The sequence below is a fragment of the Lampris incognitus genome, chromosome 7 (assembly GCF_029633865.1).
Source record: "Lampris incognitus isolate fLamInc1 chromosome 7, fLamInc1.hap2, whole genome shotgun sequence".
Classification (NCBI taxonomy): domain Eukaryota; kingdom Metazoa; phylum Chordata; class Actinopteri; order Lampriformes; family Lampridae; genus Lampris; species Lampris incognitus.
Window position 1 is genome coordinate 22,554,840 of NC_079217.1, and position 26,303 is coordinate 22,581,142.

At 43.6% G+C, this 26,303-nt stretch overlaps 1 protein-coding gene across 1 annotated transcript in view; it reads left to right on the forward strand.

The window, feature by feature from the left end:
* The first annotated feature begins 6,463 nt into the window (after positions 1 to 6,463).
* Positions 6,464 to 26,303, forward strand: part of LOC130115735 (coatomer subunit beta'-like) — a 35,363-nt gene continuing 15,523 nt past the window's right edge. The window contains exons 1-14 of the mRNA XM_056283540.1: positions 6,464 to 6,512; positions 8,047 to 8,184; positions 8,322 to 8,408; positions 8,861 to 8,987; positions 9,872 to 10,020; positions 13,466 to 13,612; positions 14,495 to 14,594; positions 14,691 to 14,833; positions 15,447 to 15,646; positions 19,858 to 19,968; positions 20,071 to 20,159; positions 20,265 to 20,371; positions 20,640 to 20,783; positions 21,391 to 21,521. Of these exons, the coding sequence (XP_056139515.1) occupies positions 6,510 to 6,512; positions 8,047 to 8,184; positions 8,322 to 8,408; positions 8,861 to 8,987; positions 9,872 to 10,020; positions 13,466 to 13,612; positions 14,495 to 14,594; positions 14,691 to 14,833; positions 15,447 to 15,646; positions 19,858 to 19,968; positions 20,071 to 20,159; positions 20,265 to 20,371; positions 20,640 to 20,783; positions 21,391 to 21,521 (1,676 nt within the window). The 5' untranslated portion in view covers positions 6,464 to 6,509. The remainder of the gene's footprint in view (positions 6,513 to 8,046; positions 8,185 to 8,321; positions 8,409 to 8,860; positions 8,988 to 9,871; positions 10,021 to 13,465; positions 13,613 to 14,494; positions 14,595 to 14,690; positions 14,834 to 15,446; positions 15,647 to 19,857; positions 19,969 to 20,070; positions 20,160 to 20,264; positions 20,372 to 20,639; positions 20,784 to 21,390; positions 21,522 to 26,303) is intronic.

The window sequence follows — 26,303 nt, forward strand, 5'->3', positions numbered from 1 at the left end:
GCCCGAGCAACATGGCACTGCCCCAACCAACCTCGTCCTCACTCCGCCCTCTCAACCCAGAAACCCTCTCTTAAAAGGCCCGTGTCTACCAATTATGGAGAATTTAGCCAATACAGTCTGCTATATAGTACGTCCCCCCAGAATTCACCATAATAAAAAAAGACAACGAGGAGGGGGGGCGGATGGCCTGGCCGCAGCGGTTTCGCCAACAGGTGCGGAGGCCAGGGTGTCTACAGGAGGGGCCTTAAGGACCCTGCGCAGCGTGGGGGTAAGGCGGTGGTGGGGGAACCTTAGGGCAGGGCCAGATCATGATGTTAAAGGGCCATAGGCCTCGCCTCCGTTTTGCCCCCCCAACAACATGAAAAGTAAATGTAATACAAAATACAGCTGGCGAATACGGACGGAGCACGCACAGAGTGCAATAACACAATTAATTAATTATAGGCTAGTTATGTAAGTATCATTCATTATAACTAAATACATAATAAATACATATTCAATAGGCTACAGTTAATACCAAGTAAGGTAAGGTTGCTTGTATGAGGAACTAATAGGCTACTGAGTGCTGTACTCTTGATTTAATACATCCACCAGAGGAAGACAGCTTGGGAAAGAAAGTATGAAACTTCTCCATGCTTTCATGTGTCCAAATACTGCGGAACGATATGTCATTTAATAAAACATTATCTTTTTTTAAACCAAAAACCTCTTCACTATTCAACGACAGATCACTGGTCAATGACAGATCACTGGTCAACGACAGATCATCTATCTGTCATTGACCAGTGATCTCGAAAATCCCTGTTTAACTTCTGCTGTCCCGACAAAGCAGCTTGTCAACAGTAACGAAAAGCTTCCTTGAAGCTCTTTACTTAGGCTATATTTATTTACGTTTGACATGTTGACTTCGGTGACACACATACAAAATGTGAATGGAATACAACAGACGGCTGGCGAATAAGGACGCATAAAATGCAACAATTAAATAAGTCATAAATAGCTAAATAATCAGTAGGCAGCGATTAATTCCAGTAATTGATCACGACTTACCTGTCTGATGGTAGATCACAAAAGCCTCCGACGTGTCTTGCTGATGCAGAATTCCTCAACAATGTCATCAAATGACAGGGGTGAAGTGAATGTGTTCTCAATTGCAAATAAACTAATGGCATTCAGTCTTTTCTAGCCCATTGTTGATCTCAGATGACTCTTCACCCGTTTCAGAACTGAGAAAGGTCTTTCCCCTGAGCAGTTTGACACTGGGATGCACAGGTACATTCTCAGAACAAATGTCAACGTTGAGGACAGAATTAGACAGGCTGAGATCTCCCATCTTCTTCGGCATCTCGCGGGAAGATGTAACATTGTTTCCGGGAACGGACTTAAATTGACGTAATTGCGAGACCCCTTTCAAAGTCCTGTGGATAAATGTGCATCAACTCACCGGTGGCTTTGGTTATCTCCGCAAGGCTTAAAGAGTGCACTTGTGCTATGAATCCAAATGTTGAGTCCAGTGCTTCGTAAGCTTCATTACATCTCCGCAATTCCTCGGTAAGGCGATCATAGATTGTGAAGTGAGTTTCCACGATGATTGCCTCTCGTCCTGTTAGTCTCACCTCTGTTGCCGGCTCTCCAAACATTCGCTTCTTTGTTTTTGTCCGCTGCAATAGAGTCGGCCCTGTAGCTGTCAGTCTCTGTTTAACTTGTTGTTTCTTCCTCGAAACTGTCAAAAGTTCCCTCTGATCGCGGAAACAGTAGCGATGAGTGCCTGAACAGCTGTCTAATGACGCCCAACTCGATCTGTACATTTTGAAGTGTTTTGCTTGTTGCATTAATCCTTTGAAGGATTGTGTCCCACAGTACAACCATAACAGCAGTCTCTAAAGTGTCCATGGTTCCAGCTAACTTGTAAGCCTCAATTTGTGTCATTTTGGGAGTTTTCTCGTCTTTAGCAATTTCAGTCAGGGCTTTCTGGATTGGTTTATAGCAGAAGCGTAGCACTCTTTGGTCGCATCTGCTCTTGCCGACCACCAAGTGGCAGACAGACTTCCGTTTTAGACCACCACGCTGCGCATGGTCTTGTAGCACGGCCTATGGATGAGTAGAAGAAATTGTACAAACTATGTACAAAATCAAAAGAAGAAACCACATCGACCCAACACTCAGCTGCACAAGATTCAATAAATTGAGTGAATGAGCAGAACATGGGACAAAGTCCGCCAGAGGATTCAAATTTTTTATCTTTGCCTGGAGACCATTGTACTTGCCTGCCTGACATGTTACTTGCATTGGCACAGCTTTGACGCTTGCCTTCATCAGTCAGAGTATCAATCCTCACATTTCCCAACAGACGGCTGCACTGACATGCTCCTTTGATTTTTCATGAAGCTTAACACATCTGTCAAAATTTAGTAGATCCTCAAATCCATCTCGTGCTAACTTTGAAGAACACTCGTCTCCTGCAGCAGCAAACTTAAACACCACGCAAGGCCGGCAATAAAAGCGGTTTGTTAGCACACTCCCCATTAGCCACTCCACCTTGTCATACCTAGAACACTTAAAACTTCGACTTACCGAGCTCACTCTCTGCACCGGCTTGATAGGGAGCTTTGGTCTCCCCCGTGCATTCACGCCTAGTTTTTCCTCACAGAAGAAAGTGTGAAAAGATTCCCGTAGGATCCGGTCCACGATGTTTGCATCCATCATATATCTTCTTTGCAAAAATTGCGAAAGACAGGACAGGAGCTAGCCAGCAAACTAAGCTAGTTAAAACAACTAACGTTAGCCTACAGTACAGGGCTGCTACACGAGGTCAAGATCAAACATGTAAATATAAAGACGGAAAATGTAAAGTTTTAAAATAAAAACTCAAATATCGTGAAGCTGCGTTCTGAAACTTTTAGTGAAACTTCTGTATAACGACAATGGTACATCTGCTAGCGTATCTGCGATCCATGGCTACTAACGCCTCTCTCACTCCGCTACTTCCGGGCTTAACGTGACCCAAGAACGTCTCACATATACGACACTTTAACCTAGAGAGCCCCCTTGTGGCCGGAATAAACATTAAAACTAACACGAGAAACATTACTAAAACTTGTTATAAAGCATGGACATTACAACCCTCCTTTCCTTACTTTCTTTTTAATAATAACTATTAACCAGTCCAACTCAAACTTTCTCTTGCATTACACCTTTTAGTCGGTTCACTTTAAAGTCAGTGAGGTATGACGGGGGTCTTCTGTTTACCCGGACTGGGTATCTCTGAACAGGTGACTGTGGCCCAACGGGCTTAGGGGCTAAGGGCTCTGGGATTTGTTCAGGGTGGATTTCGGTCCAGTCCATGTCTTTCAAACCACATTGCTGAGAGTGGTGATTTTCAGCCACCGGGAGGATCTTGAAGTGGGATGAGTTTCTGGTCACCATGGAGCCTTTGATGGCGATGACCCTGTATGGGCGGGGATTGTAAGCAGGACATAGCTTCCCTTCCTTCTTTTGATGACACAGGACCCTATCGCCTACTTTCACAGCCAAAGGAACAGCATGGCGCATCGTGTCAGCATTGTGTTTCATCCTTTTCTTTGCCACTGCATCTGCTTGTCGTAGCTTTGCATCAGCCTGAGACTTTTCTCTCACCCCGCTACTCCCGGGCTTAAAGTGACCCAAGAACGTCTCACATACGACACTTTAACTTAGAGTGCCCCCTTGTGGCCAGAATAAACACTAAAACTAACACCAGAAACATTACTAAAACATGTTACACATATGGACATTACAGACAATAAAGTTGGAACAATCAAGATCTAAACGGAATATGGAGCTGCCAGGGAAGAGGAAAAGAGGAAGGCCAAAGAGGAGGTTTATGGATGTGGTAAGGGAGGACGTGCAGGTGGCTGGTGTGACAGAGGAAGATGCAGAGGACAACAAGAAATGGAAACGGATGATCCGCTGTGGCGACCCCTAACGGGAGCAGCCGAAAGTAGTAGTAATAGTAGTAGTAGCAGTAGTAGTAGTAGTAGTAGAATAAAGATATGAACAGATTGATTAATTATTATAATATTATATATATATATATATACACTCACCGGCCACTTTATTAGGCACACCTGTCCAACTGCTCGTTAACGCAAATTTCTAATCAGCCAATCACATGGCAGCAACTCAATGCATTTAGGCATGTAGACATGGTCAAGGCGATCTGCTGCAGTTCAAACCGAGCATCAGAATGGGGAAGAAAGGTGATTTAAGTGTCTTTGAACGTGGCATGGTTGTTGGTGCCAGACGGGCTGGTCTGAGTATTTCAGAAACTGCTGAACTACTGGGATTTTCACGCACAACCATCTCTAGGGTTTACAGAGAATGGTCCGAAAAAGAGAAAATATCCAGTGAGCGGCAGTTCTGTGGGCGAAAATGCCTTGTTGATGCCAGAGGTCAGAGGAGAATGGCCAGACTGGTTCGAGCTGATAGAAAGGCAACAGTAACTCAAATAACCACTCATTACAACCGAGGTATGCAGAAGAGCATCTCTGAATGCACAACACGTCGAACCTTGAGGCAGATGGGCTACAGCAGCAGAAGACCACACCGGGTGCCACTCCTGTCAGCTAAGAACAGGAAACTGAGGCTACAATTCGCACAGGCTCACCAAAATTGGACAATAGAAGATTGGAAAAACGTTGCCTGGTCTGATGAGTCTCGATTTCTGTTGCGACATTCGGATGGTAGGGTCAGAATTTGGCGTCAACAACATGAAAGCATGGATCCATCCTGCCTTGTATCAACGGTTCAGGCTGGTGGTGCTGGTGTAATGGTGTGGGGGATATTTTCTTGGCACACTTTGGGCCCCTTAGTACCAATTGAGCATCGTGTCAACGCCACAGCCTACCTGAGTATTGTTGCTGACCATGTCCATCCCTTTATGACCACAGTGTTCCCATCTTCTGATGGCTACTTCCAGCAGGATAACGCGCCATGTCATAAAGCTCGAATCATCTCAGACGGGTTTCTTGAACATGGCAATGAGTTCACTGTACTCAAATGGCCTCCACAGTCACCAGATCTCAATCCAATAGAGCACCTTTGGGATGTGGTGGACCGGGAGATTCGCATCATGGATGTGCAGCCGACAAATCTGCAGCAACTGCGTGATGCTATCATGTCAATATGGACCAAACTCTCTGAGGAATGTTTCCAGTACCTTGTTGAATCTATGCCACGAAGGATTAAGGCAGTTCTGAAGGCAAAAGGGGGTCCAACCCGGTACTAGCAAGGTGTACCTAATAAAGTGGCCAGTGAGTGTATATATACACACAAGAACCACCAAAAACTACTATAGTAATCATTAATGTATCTTAGGCTAATCTCTTTTTCTTATCGTTCTTATCTTTCACCTCGCTTCGAATTCCAAAAGGTATGAAGATTGGAGAACAAGTCAAGCTTGGATCGGAAAGGCTGAACTGGTGTTCTCTGATTGGTTAGACGGGTTTCAATCATTTTCAGGTCGAGGAATGACTAGGTGGGCATTAAACCGCGTCATAGCCATAACTGTCCAATCAACAACGCGTAAGGTACTATTGCAATTTCAATTCATGAGATAGGCTCCAGCATCCCCGCGACCCTGAGAGCAGGATAAGCGGTTTGGATAATGGATGGATGGATGGATGGATGGGTTAGTGAAGCAAAACACTCCCCTGTGTCACCTGAAGAGGACGTTGTGTTTCACAATACCAACGATACTTTTTTTTAACAGTGATACTTTTTTTGATTCACAGAGGAAATAGTTATTTTAATGAAATGTTGGCATCTAAAAAAGATCTTTTATGTGATATGTGTGTTGTTTTTTTGTTTGTTTGTTTTTGTTTTTGTTTTGTTTTGTTTTTTTTGGTAAAGCACTGCTTCACCTAGTTGTCTTATAGAAACCTCCTCTGTGTTATAGTCAGATACCTTATGAAGAAGAAGTGTAAAATTTGGTTTGGAGGTTTGTTCTTACATATTTCCCCACCATTAACAGCAATTGTACACAATACATCATTTCTTTGTCCATGGCGTTTGACCAGTATTCCTCTTTGCAAAATGTTCATTTTCTATCCGAAATGATTTAGTATCCCGAAAGAGATGAAAAGTGCAATGAAGAATGTTAAATTAAACTTATTATTTTATTACAAACATTTTTTTAAAGAGCGAGTACACGCTTTACTCCAGTTCAGTTCAATAGCGGGTGAGACGTCCTGACACCGGAACAAAACTTCTGACTATTCAAACTCGTTCTAGTCTACCTTCCCTCCAGCCTTGCCTGTTCTTCTGCGCATGCAGCGTAGGGCGAGACAGGTAGCTATGTGGAACAGCATGTTCCAGTTTTGCACCGGATCTAGAAAGGTCCTCCCACAGGAAACCCAGCAGGATCCACGTCGCCAGAAAAAAGTTTCTCCGCTGATCTTCGATCGGGGAACGACAGCTGCTGCAGCGGAGGCAGGAAAGTTCATTATCGACCCCCCCATTGCCGTGGAAACATGGTAGGCAGAAGAAAAAGCGAAATCGTTGAAGTAGCATATTTCCCCCCCACCTCGAGCTTCGTGGTTGAATGGGGGGTTTATTGGCATCGAATTTTTATTTTAATTGTTCTCTGTCAGCGCAAGTCTAAATAATATGTACCAAATTAGAGAATGATCTTGAGACGTTGTGCATATATGGTCCTACATGCATGTATATTAAAATATGTATATGTGCACACGTGCATGCGTGCAACAGTTATAGATGTGACACCGCGTCCTTAAGTTTCAACGTTTTATGGGCAGCAAAGCGATACGGCACAAACTGTCCAGTATCTGGAAGATAAAGTTGTCCGATTGGAATGCAGAAAGTTACAGATATACATAGAAAACTCTTCTTTACTTGATCTATACAACATTGCCAACCGTAGTAAAAACTTGCCGAGCCAAATCCTGGGAGCGGTGATGCATGCTGAATCTGGTATGAGGACTATAAACAGACACACCCCCTTATACGAGCTGTCTGTCCCCCAACCTGCGGGACTCGTGTAGCAGAGAAAATAATATGTGCTCTCTAACAAGATTATGAAACCATTTTCTCCGTAACGCCTGGGCATTATGGAAAATGCTGTTATCACGATAACCAATGAGAATTTTACACAATATGGATATACATTAAGATATCTGGTTACATACAAAAAATATCATGGAATCCAGTCCATCACACTGAACTCTGATGATGTTAGGTATAATATCAAACCAGTACTAGCTTTCACAAAACCCTCCCTCAAACTTCTTGGACATTTTTGTGAGAAATCGTTGGTTGCAGATTCTCCTTATCCTTAATTTAGGCAACAAAATGGTGTATCATGATATGACAATGTCTGCATTTCATCTCAATACAACGCAATGGAAAGACGATAAATTGTAATATTGTATTATTGCTCAGCCTTGTCCCTACTTTGATGAACGGGGGGGACCCAATCATTACATTACATTACAGCCATTTAGCCGACGCTTTTATCCAAAGCAACTTACAGTAAGTGCATTTAACGTAGGAAATCAGGAGAACTACTAGTCATAAGAGGTCATAAGTGCATCTAAACAAGCATCTAAGAGCAAAATCAGTGCTAAAGTAAAAGTGCAAGAAAGCGATTTTTTTTAATCAAAATGAGCACACACAAAAAAAAGGTCTAAGGTTGGTCTAAAGTCACATGGCAATCTTTACATATAAGCATTGCAAATTTGTCCCTTTAATCACATAACAGTTGCACTTATTTTACTGCAACTGTGTGCTGCAAGTAATTTGATTTCTTTTCAGTACACGAACCGTGGATTGGTCAAGTTATATTCAACAGAAGTCATGCTTGGGAGCATATTGAGAACTGATCATAATTAGAAGATGGGAAGTTATTTCAGTGTATACACAACATTCCTTCTCTTAACCCCCCCCCCCCACTGCCACCATCCACCATCACCATCACCCTCCCTCCCCATTTCTCTACCTGCCAACTACCTTTCCTGCCTCCACTTTCTCTCATTTTTGTTTTGCTGGCAGCCTCTGCGGTTGGACATCAAGCGTAAGCTGACAGCTCGGTCGGACCGTGTGAAGAGCGTGGACCTCCACCCTACTGAGCCATGGATGGTGGCCAGCCTCTACAACGGCAGTGTGGTGGTTTGGAACCACGATGCACAGGTCACTATTAATCACCCAACCTTTCACTATATAACACTCGCTGTCTGTCACTCGATTCACTGTCTGTGTACATCTGTATTATCTGAAGGAAATACAGTCTTCGTTGTGTTAATTGTTCTTGAATGATGTGTTTGCAGACCTTGGTGAAAACCTTCGAGGTATGTGACCTCCCCGTCAGAGTGGCCAAATTTGTAGCTAGGAAGCACTGGGTCGTCGCTGGAGCAGTAAGCACCCTAACATATAACATAGTCTAAACACCTACATTAGTCAGTTATCCTTTTTCCCTAGCTGCCAATGTGTTCGTAGACCAGATCTTAGAAAACAGTAGGGAGAATACAATGAATTGAGATAGATAGTTAAAATACAGCCTCGATGAGGTTTAACCCACATGATCTGTTCACTAATTACAGTAGCAATCTATGTACTATTCACCAATCACAGTGACCCAGACCACGTTTTTATTTTATAGCAATACAGTTGTAAAATATATTTTAAAATACTCAATATATCTTATCGTCATCTCTTTTATCAATAATATTAACAACATTTATGCCTAATAGTAGTTATTCAAAATTGGTTATTTTGACCTGAACATAACACAAGGATTAAATAAAGATAAAAACAAACCTTTGCTCAGTTTCTCACAGCGTCTCTCTCTCTTTTGCTCGCTCTCTAGGATGACATGCAGATTCGTGTGTTTAATTACAACACTTTGGAGAAAGCTCACGTGTTTGAGGCTCACTCTGACTACATCCGCTGTATCGCTGTCCACCCCACACAACCTTACATCCTCACCAGCAGTGGTAAGAATGAGATGCACACACACATGCGGTAGTCCATAGTGTCTGACTATGACCACTACTGTTGCTTGCCATGGGTTCTCTGGTGACTATATAGTCCAACGCAAGATGCACACTGCCTGCCACAGACAGTGCACATGAAAACCTGGTGTATTCTATCAGGTGCAGCCATGGTTTTAAGCCTCTTGTGCTTCCTTGCCAGATATTTTTCAGCCTGTTTTCTCTCAGCCAGTTGCTCCCTTTCCTGACATGATCCACAGCATGTAGTTCAGAGGCCATAGTCTCCAGTGAGCCAGGGTCAATTCCACACTTCTTGAGGAATTTCTTTAGCCGATCTCTAAGACATTTTTCTGTCCACCTGCAGACTGATGACCCAATTTAACCGTCCAAAATAGACTTTCCAGGGGATACAGTCTTCTGGCATCCTGATGGTGTGGCTAAGCCATCTGAGTGAATGATGGTAGCCTTGATGCTTCTGGTGTGCTGAAGGATCTCGAGGTGTAAGACTTGGTCCTGATGCACTGAAGACATTTTGTATGGAAGGACTGTAGTTTTTTTAAGGTGGCGGCTGTACAGTGTCCACACTTCACACCATACAGAAGTGTGGACAGACACAACGGCCTAGTACACTGTAACCTTGGTGCTAAAGTACAAGTTGAACCTTAGCACCAAGCACATACAGATCCACTGGAGGCAGAAGATACAGTCAAATGAGCATACATCCATTCCACAAATGCTAAAATTATGTAAAAATTTTTGCCTAATTTAATACAAAAGATGCCCAGATCAGTAAATTGCCATTGTAAATAGAAAATAGCAAAAGTGTGTACAACAAGAACAACAGTGAGCCTTTATTCACATGTGTGAGTGTGTGTTTCTCTGTGTAGATGACATGCTGATTAAGTTATGGGACTGGGACAAGAAGTGGGCATGCACTCAGGTGTTCGAGGGACACACTCACTACGTCATGCAAATTGTCATCAACCCCAAAGACAACAACCAGTTTGCCAGCGCCTCCCTAGACAGGACCATTAAGGTATAGTACACACATATATGGTACATACAAATTCTCGCAGGAGAGCTTGTTGACTTGATCACTTTCACAAATTTATACCCTTACTCATTTAAAAAAATTTCCTCTACAAGACTGTGTGTGCATACTAGTGTTGGGTGTTGTAGGAAAAAATATTATGATAATCATTGGGAATTTTATATTTGATATTGTTATACAAGTTTATAACATATGGAAAAATACAATATTTAAGAATACATTTTAGGTTCATCACATTGAACTGTTTACCAATGTCAAGCTTAACAGCAAACCAAAACCAGTTTTCACATCTCAAAAATGATGGGGTCATCGCAGCCATCTCACCTGACAGGGGTGTCCCCTGTGCCTTCCGTAAGACGGCTGGCACACTATTGCTCCTTCAAGTGGATTCTACCTTTTGACACTCCTCCCAGGGCAGAACCTTATAGCTTAGACCATTGCAACTTCCCAGGGTTATCAAATGGGCACCCCCCCCCCTTTCACTGGAGTTTCGTCGACCACACCATGACAACTGGAGAGGGCTTGACAACAGAACCAACATTCTGGAACTGTCCCCTCAGCTTCTCAGGTCTGGCTTCCATTCAGCTCTGCCCTGCCTCTCCTCCACCTGGTAAGTTTCACCACTGCTCGGTCCTCTTAAGCCAGAGTTAACAGGATGCTGTCTCTTCCTGCCTGCAGATGTCAGCCACCAGCTTCTTACGGGCTGCTCCTCTTACTCCAAGGACCCCCAGAGCTCTCCAGAGTGATTGCTCTGAAAAGCCCCTGCAGCCAACTTCCACTGAAAGGTTCCAGGCTCTCCATTCCCTCTGCTGGCTTTCCTGGATGAGGGACTGGTATTTCCCAAACATCTTCAATCCTTTCCTCCCACAGCACTGTCAGCTCGAGGGAGGCAAACTGCTTTGTGTCCCTTGACAAGAGGACGAGGTCTGGCTGGAGATTTATGTTATGTTGGTAATCTCTTCTGGAAACTTCAGCTGCCTCTTGAGGTCCACCTGCATCTCCCAGTCATCTGCTGTGGCCAAGACCCCTAAGCCCCCTGCCTCCTTGCCAGCCTTCTCCCCCAGCCTGACAAAGTTGATGAAGTGGAGGCCTCTGGGTGAAGTTTGGTTCTGTTCTGCTTCCACTTCTTCTCCAGTTCTGCAGCCAATTGGGCCAGTACTTGGTCATGGCATCATCTGAACTTCTCATCCAGCAGGCTTGCTTTGCAGGTTGAGAGGACGTGCTCCATGCTTGCTGCTGTCCCACACAACATGCAGCAAGGGTACTCTGTCAGCCTCCACCTATGAATGTTTGTTGGTGTGGGCAAGACATCATCCACGGAGCACAGCAGAAACTTGATCTGGTGCTCCTCCATGCTCCAAATTTCCTGCCAGCCCAGAGCACTTTCCCGCACACTGTCCCAACGAATCCAGCTGTCCTGCTGCTTCATGGCTACAGCCTTGGCATGCCTACCCTCTTCTTCCGCTGCGTGGATTTCCCTCTGCACCATTCCATGATGCTGCTTTGAGTTCGCATCATTCCAGCTTGACTTGGTGGTGCAACCCAGGCTTAGTCTCCCCTAGTTCACAGTCCCAACGATGTCTGCATGCCACAGCCGTTCCTCCACCTTCTTCAGAGCACTGCTGGCTGACCACTTGTGTCCAGTTTGGATGCTGATGCCTGCCTGGTGAATGCATACAATACATACATGGACAACAACAGACACTCCACGTATTATCACCAACAATACAGTTACACAATAGCAGTAATAAAACATCATGCATAACAATTAGGTGAATGGTGGTATTTATGCCAATGGTGTGTGAGGAGGGGACTATAAGGAGGAATTCAGAGTCCTGCTGGCTAGGGGAAAAACTGTTTGTGAAGTGTTTACTCTTAGTGGACAGTGACCTGTAGTGCCTCCCTGAGGGAAGGAGCTGGAAGAGGTGATGGGCAGGATGTGAGGGGTCGGAGATGATCTATCAACCAGTTTAAAGTACCAGCATGCTTTCCTGTGCCTAAGAAGCCCATTGTTAGCTGTTTAAATGACTACAGGCCCGTTGCCTTAACATCTGTTGTAATGAAAGTGTTTGAGTATATAGTATGTAAACAACTGTTCAGTGTTGTGCTAGATCCCAATCAGTTTGTGTACAGGACCAATAGGTCAGTGGATGATGCTGCATTTCTCTGTCTCCACTCTTATCTTGCAGCATCCAATATCACCTGCCACCTATGCTTGGGTATTGTTCATTGACTATAGCTCAGTTTTTAATACAGTAATACCCACAAGGCAACAAACTTTTGCAGCTAGGTTTCCATCAGTCTCTATGTCTCTGAGTCTTGGACTTCTTACTGGGCAGAACACAGGTTGTCAAATTCAGCAACAGATTTTCAAACTCATTGCCCATTAGCACAGATTGCCCTCAGGGGTGTGTCCTCTTACCTCTGCTCTACTCATTATAGACGGATGACCATATTTCACACTTTGACACTGTAAAACTGACTAAGTTTGCTGATGATACAACACTGGTGGGACTGATTTCCTGTAATGATGAGACAGCTTATAGAAAGGAAGTCTCCTCTCTCGTCAACTGGTGTAACAATAACAATCTGGAGCGGAACATCAACAAAACTAAAGAACTTGTCGTTGATGTCCGTAAAAATCCAGGGAGGGCCACTACCGCTGGCCATTAACAACTAGGTAGTAGAGAGAGCGGATCATTTCAAATTTCTTGGGACCCTGAACTGGGGAGACAACTTCACCACCATCCAGAAGAAAGCTCACCAAAGACAATTCTTTCTAAGGCAACATAGGACATTTGGAGTGTCAAGGGTTTCAATGTTACAGTTCTACAGAGCTGTAATAGAAAGTGTGCTCACTTTCTCAATAACTGTGTGGTATGGCAATTCTACAGCCCACGGGGGGAAAAAAACTGTTGGACAGAGTCATGCACACAGCTTCAAAATAATTGGCTGTGAACTCCCTTCTATTTCTGAATTACACCATATTCGCATTCAGCTGACTCCTACTCAGCCAACCTCCTATTCAATCATCTGCCTTCGGGTAAAAGACTCCACAGTATCAAGACCAGAACATCTCACTTCCACAATAGCACTTACCCTGCAGCAATCCACACCCTAAATGATTTACTGATTGTACAGGTATAGTAGTCTCCTTAAGCACATGCACTTTAAGGGCAGGGGACATATGGTTGCAATAACTGAATTATAATTTTAACAGTATGTTTTTGTGGACATTCCTTGTATGCATTGTGTGGTTATATGTTTACTGTTATTATCTTTGAGCACACTGAAACAAATTCCAAATCAACTATAAAGTTGATATGGCAATAAGTTATTGAATCTTGAAAAAAAAAACACATATGGCAAGAGACATAATTAACATTCACTAATATATAGTTAGTATACCAAGGTTTGACTTGTCTTGAAGGTGTGGCAGTTGGGCTCCAACTCTCCGAACTTTACTCTGGAGGGTCATGAGAAGGGGGTCAACTGTATTGATTACTACAGTGGAGGAGACAAGCCCTATCTCATATCTGGGGCTGATGACCACCTGGTTAAAATCTGGGATTATCAGGTATTTATGTAAATATGCTTTTTTTTTCAATTGGGTCATTGTGCTGTCATTTTATGCCCATTTGTTTGTCTGGATTTATGTTCAGTAGGTTATGACAGGTTGACATGTTGTCGTTGTTATTATATGAACACAAGGATGTAATTTACCTAGTAATGTCCAAAAACTGCCAAAATCAGCTTCACGTTTGTACAATCGCTCATTTTTTGTGTACCACTTTTTCTTTTTTCTTTTTTTTTTTCAAAATAAACTTTCAAATATACACACCGATGTCATAAACAGCAGGTACATCTTTTTCCTGTAGATGAGTAATGTAACACACTTTCACATATTTATAAAAGAAAGTAGGGCATCCGGGTAGCGTAGCAGTCTATTCCGTTGCCTACCAATATGGGGATCGCCAGTTCAAATCCCCATGTTACCTCCAGCTTGGTCGAGCGTCCGTTCGGACACAATTGGCCGTGTCTTCATGTGGGAAACCGGATGTGGGTATGTGTCCTGGTCGCTGCACTAGCGCCTCCTCTGGTCAGTTGGGGCGCCTGTTTGGGGGGAAGGGGGAAATGGGGAGAATAGTGTGATCCTCCCACGTGCTACTTCTCCCTGGCGAAACTCCTCACTTTCAGGTGAAAAGAAGCAGCTGGTGACTCCACATGTATCGGAGGAGGCATGAGGTAGTCAGCAGCCCTTCCCGGATTGGCAGAGGGGGTGGAGCAGCAACTGGGACAGCTCGGAAGAGTGGGGTAGTTGGCCAGATACAACTCAGTACTAAACGCAACTGAGAGATGGATGTTTGAACACACTGAAATGGCAAATAGGGTTAAGGTCTCCACTTGAAGTATGTCATACAACTACTGCTTTTGACTTGGCTCCATCCTTTTTCACCAGAACAAGACATGTGTGCAGACATTGGAGGGTCATGCCCAAAATGTGACCTGTGTCAACTTCCACCCTGAGCTGCCAATCATTCTCACGGGCTCTGAGGATGGTGTGTAGTGATTTAAAATTATTTAAACTCCACACACCCTGCAAAACCTTGTCTGATGTATTTCTGTTTGATATTAACTCGCCTTTGTTTTCTCAGGCACTGTTCGTGTCTGGCACTCCAACACCTACCGACTAGAGAACACGCTCAACTATGGCATGGAGCGGGTGTGGTGTGTGTGTGGCCAGCGTGGCACCAACAGCGTTGCTCTGGGCTACGATGAAGGCAGTATCATCATCAAGGTATAATATTCGTTGTTTATTGTAGTTTTCTTAAAAACAAGAGCAGGTTTAACTTAAAACTTCCCAAGTCTTCTCCAGAAGCTTCAATGTCACAATTATAGTTGTGCGGATAAACACCTAGCATAGTGAAAACTGGAGGTGCAAAATGTTCTCTATTTATCATTTTGTTTCTCTAAGTAGTTTTGGTCTCAGTGTCATTTTTATCATCGACAGTTCAATTCAGTTCAGATCTTTATTGTCCCTCGAGGGAAAAATGATTTGCAGTAGAGGGCAAAAACACAAACGCAAAATACAAGATGACATGGGACATTTATCACAACACTTACTGCAAACAACCGAAAACTTTTTGCTAAAAGTATCAAACCATTGACATGGGAGCCATAATAAAGTGCTGCTGAGCAGCACAGTCAAGTTTTATTGCAAATTTAGCACAACTATTACACTTGAAACAGAAGAAAATTTAAACCTGTTTCTTTTTACCCTGGGGGACCTGTATCCCCACCCACAGGAGAGAAAAAAAATTGTTTAATCATTCGTATACCTCTTGTCCCTGATTCACTTTCCCTCTTTTCCTTCTATGATTTATTCCTTTTTCCTTTTTTTTCTGTCTCAGCTTGGGCGTGAGGAGCCTGCCATGTCCATGGATGCCAATGGGAAGATCATGTGGGCACGCCACTCTGAGGTGCAGCAGGCCAACCTCAAAGCCATGGTAGAAACTGAGATTAAGGATGGGGAGAGACTGCCGCTGGCTGTCAAGGACATGGGCAGCTGTGAGATTTACCCCCAGACCATTCTGCACAACCCCAACGGAAGGTGAGAGACTGGGGGGATGTGACAGCAGGGTGGCCCTGTCTTATCCACACACTTGGTGATAAAAGGAACAATGTGAATAACATGTATTAAGATCTGGATTAAAAAAAAAACAGCCACTGGGGATACACAAGACAGTGCATTCTTAGTGCTGGTCCCAAGTCAAGATTAATGGGGAGGGTTCTGCAAGAGGGGCATCCGTCATAAAACCTTTGCCAAATCAAATATAAGGATCATAAATCAGATTTCCATACCGATTCGGTCGAGGCCCGGGTTACCAACGACCGCCACCAGTTCTAATGGCCAGCAGGGTGCCGGTGGAAACTATGCTACTGTTGGGCGAAGGAGAAGCATGGAAAGGCATGTCCAGAGGCAGCAGGAGAGGAGGAAGGGTAGGAGTGTGGAGTTGAGAGTTGGCACTCTGAATGTTCGCACTATGGGAGAGAGCTGGCTGATAAGAGAAGGAAGGTAGATATACTGTGTGTGCAAGAGACCAGGTGGAAGCGGGGTAAGGCCAGGAACATTTGAGGTGGGTTCAGAGTCTTCTAGGGCAGCACAGTGGCCCAGTGGTTAGCACTGTTGCCTCACAGCAAGAAGGTCCTGGGTTCGAACCCCAGCACGTCAAGTCAAGTCAGTTGTATTTGCATAGCCCAATAACTCAAATTATAAATTTGCCTCAATGGGCTTTACAGCAACACAACATATCCCAGGTCCTTTCTGTGTGGAGTTTGCATATTCTCCCCTTGTCTGCGTGGGTTTCTTCCGGTGCTCCGATTTCCTCCCACCATCAAAAAGACATGCATGTTAGGGTTAATACTCCTGCCTGTGCTCCGACCAAGGCAATAGAAAGAAGAACTGGAGTTTGTCCCCAGGCGCTGCAGCTTCCACTGCTCCTATACAATAGGAAGGGTTAAATGCAAATAACAAATTTCATTGTAACTGTGCAGTGACAAAATAAAGTGGCTTTCTTCTTTCTACCATGGTGTGGATGGGAGGAGAAATGGGGTAGGGGTAATCTTGAAGGAAAATTATGTCAAGAGCGTGTTGGAGGTAAGGAGAGTGTTGGACAGAGTGATGAGTATGAAGCTGGAAGTTGAAGGCGTGATAATGAATGCTGTCAGCGCAAATGCCCCGCAAGTTGGGAGTGAGATGGAAGGGAAAGAATTCTAGAGTGAGTTGGATGAAGTGGTGGAGAGTGTACCCAAGGAGGAGAGAGTGGTAACTTCAATGGGCATGTTGGTGAAGGCAACGGAGGTGATGAGGAGGTGATAGGTAGGTATGGTGTCAAGGAGAGGAATGTTGAAGGACAGATGGTGGTGGATTTTGCGAAATCGATGGAAATGGCTGTGGTGAATAAATATTTCAAGAAGAGGGAGGGACACAGGGTGACATATAAGAGTGGAGGAAGGGGCACACAGGTGGACTATATCTTATGCAGAATGTGCAATTTGAAAGATTTTGAAGACTGCCCGGTGGTGACGGGAGAATGTAGCTAGGTAGCATCGGATGGGGATCTGTAGGATGTCTTTAGAGATCAAGAAGAAGAAGAGAGTGAAGGCAGAGCCATGGATCAAATGGTGGAAGTTGAAGAACGAAGACTGTTGTGTGGAGTTCAGGGAGGAGTTAACACAGGCACTAGTGGTAGTGAAGAGTTGCCAGATGGCTGGGCAACTACAGCAGGAATGGTGAGAGAGACAGCTTGGAAGGTACTTGGTGTGTCATTTGGACAGAGGAAGAAAGACAAGGAGACTTGGTGGTGGAATGAGGAAGTACAGGAAAGTATACAGAGGAAGAGGTTGGTGAAGAAGAAGTGGGATAGTCAGAGAGATGAAGAAAGTAGACAGGAGTGCAAGAAGATGCAGCCTAAGGTGAAGAGAGAGGTGGTGAAGGCAAAGTAAAAGAGGTATGGCAAGTTGTATGAGAGGTTGGACACTAAGGAAGGAGAAAAGTCTTGTACTGATTGGCTAGAAATGGGGACCGAGCTAGGAACAATGTGCAGCAGGTTCGGATGATGAGGGATAGAGATGGAAATGTGCTGACAAGTGAGGACAATGTGTTGAGAAGATGGAAGGAATACTTTGAGGGGCTAATGAATGAAGAAAATGAGAGAGGGAAGAAGAAACTTTATTTGTCATTGTACATACATACAACAAAATGTGTTCCATCCTAGGCTAGAAGCAGTGGGGGACCAACTCCAGTTCTTTTTGGGGGTTTTTTCCGTATTGCCTTGGTCAGGGGCACAGATGGGAGTATTAACCCAAACATGCATGTCTTTTGATGGTGGGATGAAACCGGAGCACCCAGAGGAAACCCATGCAGACATAGGGAGAACATGCAAACTCCACACAGAAAGGACCTTAGACAGCCTGGGGTTCAAAGCCAGGACCTTCTTGCTGTGAGGCAACAGCACTGACCACTGGGCCACCGTGCTGCTGTTGGATGATGTGGGGATAGTGAATCAGCAAGTGCAGTGGATAAGCAAGGATGAAGTGAGGGTAGCTATGAAGAGGATGTAGAGTGGAAAGGCGGTTGGTCCAGATGACATATATGTGGGGGCATTGGATATGTTTAGGACAGATGGAATTGGAGTTTTTAACTAGGTTTAACACAATCTTGGAAAGTGAGAAGATGCCTGCAGAGTGGAGAAGTTTGCTGGTACCAATTTTCAAGAATACGGGTGTTGTGCAGAGCTGTAGTAACTACAGAAGTATAAAGGCGATCAGTCACAGCATGATGTTGGGAAAGAGTAGTGGAAGCTAGTTTAAGAGGAGAGGTGATGATTAGTGAGTAGCAGCATGATTTCATGCCAGCAAAGAGCCCTACAAATGTGGTGTTTGCTTTGAGGATGTTGATGGAGAAGTATAGAGAAGGTCAGAAAGAGTTCAGTTGTGTCTTTGTGGATTTAGAGAAAGCATATGACAGGGTGCTGAGAGAGGAGGTGTGGTATTATATGAGGAAGTCAGGAGTGGCAGAGAATTATGTAAGAGTTGTGGCCCTGTCTAATCTGTATGAGGGCCATGTGACAGTGGCGAGATGTGCAGTAGGAGTGACGGATGGGTTCAAGGTGGAGGTAGGTTTACATCAAGGATCGGCTCTGAGCCCTTTCTTGTTTGCAATGGTGATGGATAGGTTGACAGATGAGATCAGGCAGGAGTCTCCGTGGTCTATGATGTTTGCAAATGACATTTTGATCTGTAGTGAGAGTAGGGTGCAGGTTGAGGAGAGCCTGGAGAGATGGAGGTATGCACTGGCGAGAAGAGGAATGAAAGTCAGTAGGAGCAAGATGGAAATTGAATACATACTATGCGTGAATGAGAGGGAGGACAGCGGAATGGTGAGGATGCAAGGAGTAGAGGTGATGAAGGTGGATGAATTTAAATACTTGGGGTCAGCAGTTCAAAGTAACGGGGAGTTGAGGAAAAGAGGTGAAGAAGAGAATGCAGGCAGGGTGGAGTGGGTGGAGAAGACTATCAGGGGTGATTTTTGACAGAAGGGTACCAGCAAGAGTTAAAGGGAAGGTTTACAAGATGGTAGTGATACCAGTTATATTGTGTGGTTTTGAGACGATGGCACTGACAAAAAGATAGGAGGCAGAGCTGGAGGTGGAAGATTTGAAGATGCTAAGATTCTCATTGGGAGTGATGAAGAAGGACAGGATTAGGAATGAGTATATTAGAGGGACAGCTCAGGTTGGACCATTTGGAGACAAAACAAGAGAGGTGAGATTGAGATGGTTTGGACATGTGTGGAGGAGAGATGCTGGGTATATTGGGAGAAGGTTGCTGAAGATGGAGTTGCAAGGCAAGAGGAAAAGAAGAGGGACAACGAGGAGGTTTATGGATGTGGTGAGGGAGGGCATGCTAGAAAAGGATGATCTGCTGTAGCGACCCCTAATGGGAGCAGCCAAAAGAAGAAGAGGAATAAGATCTAGATAAAAAAATATCTTGATCTATACAAGGGAGGTGGTAAATGCATGTAAGCCAGATGAGAGTGTAAATAAAGGTTGACGTAATGCATGCTTGCCTGCCTGAGTTTATTACTAAGGGTGTGGGAATGGAGATGACGAGTTTCTCTTTGGTATCATGGATGTTGTTCATGTATGTGTTGGGAAACCTGTCTTAGTGTTTCAAAATGTAACTTGATGTCCAGAATCTAAATGTGCTGATGCAGTTTGGTAATTCGTTCCACCCTCCTTTATTGTTGTGTATTACCAGGTTTGTAATGGTTTGTGGAGATGGGGAGTACATCATATACACTGCCATGGCCCTAAGGAACAAGAGCTTTGGCTCAGCTCAGGAGTTTGTCTGGGCACATGACTCCTCAGAGTACGTTCAACACATCATTGTCAACTCCAACCGAAAAATACATCTTACACTTCTCAGTGTGGTCAGCACTTAATAATCGAACAACATACATCCCATTAATAGGTATGCCATAAGGGAAAGTAATAATATGGTCAAAATCTTCAAGAACTTCAAGGAGAAGAAGGCTTTTAAACCTGACTTTGGGACTGAGGGTGAGATTGTTTTTGTTTATTTTTTCATGTGACATGAGGTACTTTGCAGGAAATTATAATTGTGTATTGCTTGCATAGCTTAATATCTTAATATATAATATATAGGTATCTATGGTGGGTTCTTGCTGGGAGTGAGATCAGCAACTGGTCTGGCCTTCTATGACTGGGACAACACTGAACTGCTCCGCCGCATCGAGATCCAACCTAAACATGTGAGACAAACCCTTGAGACAGACCACTATCATGTTTTGGATTCAAATGACAGTCTAAATTCCTCTGATTTTTTTTCTACAAGAGAAAAAAAAAAGATGATTCTAGAGTGAAATCTATTCTCTCACTCAGCAGTGTTGTTTTACAAATTAAACACTAAAGCAATGTTTTACCAGTTGATCTGTATTATAACTACAGCATCCTTAACTGAAAGTGTCTGTTGCTTTCGTTCATTTATATTCCCTTTTCCTTCTCTTTTTTTCTATTAAGATCTTCTGGTCAGACTCTGGGGAGCTGGTGTGTATTGCTACAGAGGAGTCTTTCTTTGTTCTGCGCTACATGCCAGAGACAGTAGCTGCAGCTCAGGAGTCCAAGGAAGGTGTGACTGAGGATGGGATAGAAGATGCATTTGAGGTCAGGACCCAGTCTGTTGATTTATATAGCCAGTCTGACAAGAGGTGCACCAAGTGGATTATTCAACACACTGGTCTTTAATTGCTTTACCTTGCTCTGCTTAGGGTTCCTAAACTAGTTTTTTCAAACACCTGGAAAATGGCTAAATTGATCAAGTTTCCTTGAAATGTCATGCAAAAATGTAAAGCTAGGTTATGAAATCACATTTTTACCTGCTGAGATGGCATAATTTTACCATACATTTTAGCTGAGATCGCATATTTCTAGCCATATTTTTAGCCGCTGAGATGAGACATCAGTACTTGACGTTTTGGCGGTATGTTGACAAGATAAAAGTTACAGTCCATTTAGAAACTGTTGAGCCTTCTGCAGTTAGTTAATACTGAATAATATGACCTTACGTGAGCAATGGCTGTCATGTATTTCCAAGCAAATGGTAAAATGTCCTTGAAAAGTCCTGGACAAAACGTATTTCCTATGAAGAGTTGGAACACTGTTTGCTTTCCCACTTCCATCGATGTTCATCACTCTCCTCCTCTTCCTTTTCTTCTTTTCACCCCCCCCTTTCTTTTTCTGCCCCTCCCTTCTTCCTCCGTGTCTCCCCAAGGTCTTGGGAGAGATCCAGGAGGTGGTGAAGACAGGAGTTTGGGTAGGAGACTGCTTCATCTACACCAGCTCTGTCAACAGACTCAACTACTATGTCGGAGGAGAGATTGTCACTGTTGCTCACCTGGACAGGTAAACCGCATCTACATGTATCTAACAAGCTGGTAAATTCTCATAATTCTTAAAGCATACAGTGGACATGCACAGCCACAGTGAAGAAGAATAATACACTATGGTATCCATATTATGGGCATCTATATTATATGTATGTATGTATGTATGTATGTATGTATGTATGTATGTATGTATGTATGTATGTATGTATGTATGTATGTATGTATGTATGTATATATATGTGTGTGTGTGTGTGTGTGTGTGTGTGTGTGTGTGTGTGTGTGTGTGTGTGTGTGTGTCCCAGCAAACATGCCTCTTTGGGGCCCATGTGGGGCCACTGCGGGCAGGAACAGAGGGCCCACTGTGGGCAGCCCACTGTGGGCCCCCCCCCGTTACCGGCATGAAATGCAGGGCACATGTGGGCCCCACACTAAAGGCCCCTGGTGGGGCTGCCCACACTAAGCAGAGTGGGCCCTCAGTAGGACCCATTGTGGGCCCGCAGCATGCCCATAGTATGCCCACACTTTGGGCTGGGAGCAATGGTCCCACACGGGCCCATAGTGCCCCATGTGTACCTGGTATACTAGTGACATTTATTGACAGCCAGCTCAAACAAAAAAATGAAGAAAATATAAATTATACGAAGAAAGAATTTATTGAAAATTGGAAACAATTGGAATTGAAAAACAAAACTATATACCAAATTAAATGCTTTTATAAAACAGAACAACAAACATAGAACCACATTTGAACACAATAAGAACATTAAAACTAAAAAAAAACAAAAAACATTAAATCTATTTATTTTTTGCTCCTTCTGCTCCTTCCTCCGTCTCTATCCCTGGCATTTCTGAGCCACATTTTGATGGCAGCTTCCACCTGGGATGCTGTGGCCCAGCTGCTTTTTGTCACAGCATCTGAAGAAAACAATTGAAATGTACGTGCACAGTATGAGTTAGCCACAGGTGGAGCATTTAATCTTGCCTTGGATTCCATTCACCTGTTGGGGCAGAGGCAAATCTCGAACAGAGATGTCTCGAAACCTGGGCAAGTAAAGCCAAAATTATCTGTATGTGACCGTGTTTTTTTATTTAGGTAAACTGACACTTTGATTGTTCCGTGGACTCAGGCGGGGCAAAATTCAAATTCAACTACCCAAATCCAACTTCTTGGAGTATTTAAGGTAATGAGGATTGGCACCACCTCGTGACCAAGCCCAAACTGAACCAGGGCTATAGGCTATATTTACTTGTGTACTGCTAGAGTGATGGAGTGTGTCAAGTTTATTACTGCACACATACACAACACGTCAGATGTATTGCAGACTAATGAGACTACAATAAGCTGCTGTGTGTGTATGTTTGCTAAATTTCTGATGGTTCAAAATTATTAAAATGGTAAAGTTATGAGTAATAGTTCATCTGTAATTAAGTTGGTTAAAAAAACAACATGAGCTGCTCTATGGGAACATTTAAGGGACAAAAAATTAACAAAAAAATTAGTGTTCTTTCTCTTAACTATAATACGAAACAGCTGCGACAAACCAAAAAGTTGAGATGGTACTTGTCTTGTTGGATGGGCAGTTTTAGTTAAGTATGGGATGGACCGGTTATACCTTGGACAACTTGTTTACATTTTACTGTCATTTTTGCAAAGGTCTGACTATATGCAGCATTGGGCATGGGCGGTAAATAAAAAGTTTGAGTACTGCTTACCCTAAAGCAGTTGTAATCTTAAAACGTTTTAACTGTACTGTCAACAGGGGGTTGACCTCAAAGGTCAAAATTGCTGTGGGCCCCGCAGGGGCTAACCCACAGGGGGTCCATGTGGGCTTACTGTGGGCAAGAGCACAGTTGGGCTTGCCCACAATAAGCCTACATAGGGGCCTCAAAGGGCAAAACTACTGTGGGCCCCGCATGGGCTAACCACATGGGGTCCATGTGGGCTTACTGTGGGCAAGAGCACAGTTGGGCTTGCCCACAATAAGCCTACATAGGGGCCTCAAAGGGCAAAACTACTGTGGGCCCCGCATGGGCTAACCACATGGGGCCCATGTGGGATTAGTGCAGGTTTGCCCCTGCCCACATTGCCCCACAGTAAACCCACACCTACCCACAGTGGGCCCGCACAGGCATGTTTGCTGGGGTGTGTGTGTGTGTATATATAGCTCCATAAGCAAAGAGTTACTATCCAAAGCCATTGATTTTGCTGCTAAGCACACAGTGATATCCGAGCAAGACAGAGACTTTATACACCAGATGAAGGAATCACTTTTGTACCACAATGGAAACCCATGGCAGAAAAAGGGAAAAAGCAAATTTGATGTAACCATGGGCAGCTTCGACGGGGTGGAAACTTGTGAACTAATTGGAATATATTTATTTCAGCTACAAGACCTAGACATCAATGTCGGACTCTATAAGGATGATGGGTGTCGTGTATGAAACACTTATATTGTTCTAAACTGTTTAAGTAGATAACTGGAAAGTGCACACGGCAGACTTATGACAGTAACGTAGTATATTTATTATTACGCTGTAACAACCTAGCTATCCAAAATAGAGCGGAGTACCAAGAGAACGCCCTGGTGGCGATTCTGCCTTATATACTCTTCAGGAACAACCAATAGCTGACCTCCACCTCATTCAGCACCAATCACATTTGAATGTGCACATTCAAAACCAACCAACCCACACTGGTTGATATTCTGTGTTGGGAACACCACAGCTCCTCCCCTGTAAATTCAAACTTCTTTTTTTTTTCTAGGATTCTAACATATCCTTTTTGCTGTTAAGCTCACAACCATGTACAGTATTTCTTCAACAGTAACCATACATTACATTACAGATTTCTTTTCTCTTTTTTTTTTTTCAATAACCAATCTGCATGTCAGTCACAAGTTCAGTCTATCAGGAGGACGTCTGTCTCTCACAGGACGAGTGTTCCTCTCCACAACTGGCGGTGGTGGTTCTACAGTTCGTTCTTCCACAACCTGTGGTTCAGGATGTTCTGACACATCAGTGTCTGCATTGAAATCATCAATCTCCCAAGAAGCTCCATCACACAAGAGTCCATTTGAGTCTGATCTGGATTTCCCTTGACACCCAACATCTGGTTCACATGTCTTTTCACACAATTTCCATTTACTTCAACACTGTATGTGACAGGACCCAACACTTCACTTATAACTCCATTCAACCATTTCTCCCCTCCCCTGTAATTTTTTACCAACACGTGTTGACCAACCTTAAAAGACCTAACACGGGGAAGATTTGGTTCAGACTCGGTCTGCATTCTCTGAGAGAACTTTGGTTTGATAAGACACAACCTGGTTCGCATCTGTTTTCTCAGAAATAGCTCAGCTGGGTCTTTCCTGTCTTAGTATGGGGTGTGTTTCTGTACCCAATCAGAAAATTTGCTACACAGTGCTCAAGTGTCATACCACCAATGGCTCTATTCTTTGCAAGGGATTTCTTAAGATTTTGGACCAATCTTTCAGCTAAACCATTACTTGCAGGATGGTATGCAGGTGACTTGATGTGTTTTACTCCATGTTTAGTCAAAAATGACTCAAACTCTTGCGATACGAACTGAGGTCCGTTATCAGTTACAACCTCTTTAGGCAACCCATAAGCTGCAAATAAATTTCTCATTGCTTCAATTGTCTTAGATGAAGTAGGCATCCATCACTACTAAAAACATCTGCTTGTGGTTCTCAGCAAAATCAAGATGTACTCTTTCCCATGGACTCGAAGACCATTTCCATGTATGTATCGGTGCGGTAGCAGGCATACTACGCTGCTGCTGACAAATAGTACACTGATTCACTTCACGTTCAATACTGTCATCTAATGTAGGCCACCAGAATAAACTTCTGGCGAGGGACTTCATTTTAACTATTCCCCAGTGGTGCTCATGTAATTCCGACAATAGCCTGTCTCTTAGTTTATCAGGCACTACCACACGGTAACCCCATAATAAACAATCATCCTCAATGCTAAGCTCTAATTTTCTCTGAAAATAAGGCTTCAGTGACTCATCCTGTACATGTTTAGGCCATCCAGTTAACACCAACTGTTTAACCACTCTTAACACAGGATCTCTGTCTGTTTCTTTGGCTATTTCTCTAGCAGTAACAGGTAAGTCTTCCAGGTAAGACACTCTGTAAATTGGGTTTGACACCACATCTACATCAGGCTTCACAGGTAATCTTGATAAAGCATCAGCATTGCTATGCTGCTCTGACTTCTTGTACTGGATTTCGTATGTATACGCTGCCAAAATTAGAGCCACCTTTGTAATCTAGCGGCGGCCAGTGTTGGCACACCTGTTTTATGCCCCAGAATTTTCAACAGTGGCTTGTGGTCTGTCAATAACAAGAATTTCCTTCCATAAAGATACTCATGGAATTTCATAACTCCAAAAACAAGACCCAGTGCCTCTTTTTCCAGTTGAGAGTAATTCTGTTCTGTTTTAGTTAACATTCTGGATGCAAACGCGATAGGTCTCTCATTTCCATCTTTCATTTTGTGGCTGATTACAGCACCAACTCCATAAGGAGAAGCATCACATGCTAGTATGATATGTAACTCTGCATCAAAATGTACTAACAATTTATCTGACTGAAGAGACTTCTTTGCACTATCAAATGCACTTTGACATTTCTCTGACCATTCCCAGGTTGCATCTTTATGCAGCAATGCTGTCATTGGATGAATCAGAGTAGATAGATTAGGGATACACTTCCCATAGTAGTTTAACAGAGCTAAGAATGACCTGAGTTCAGTTACATTTTTCGGA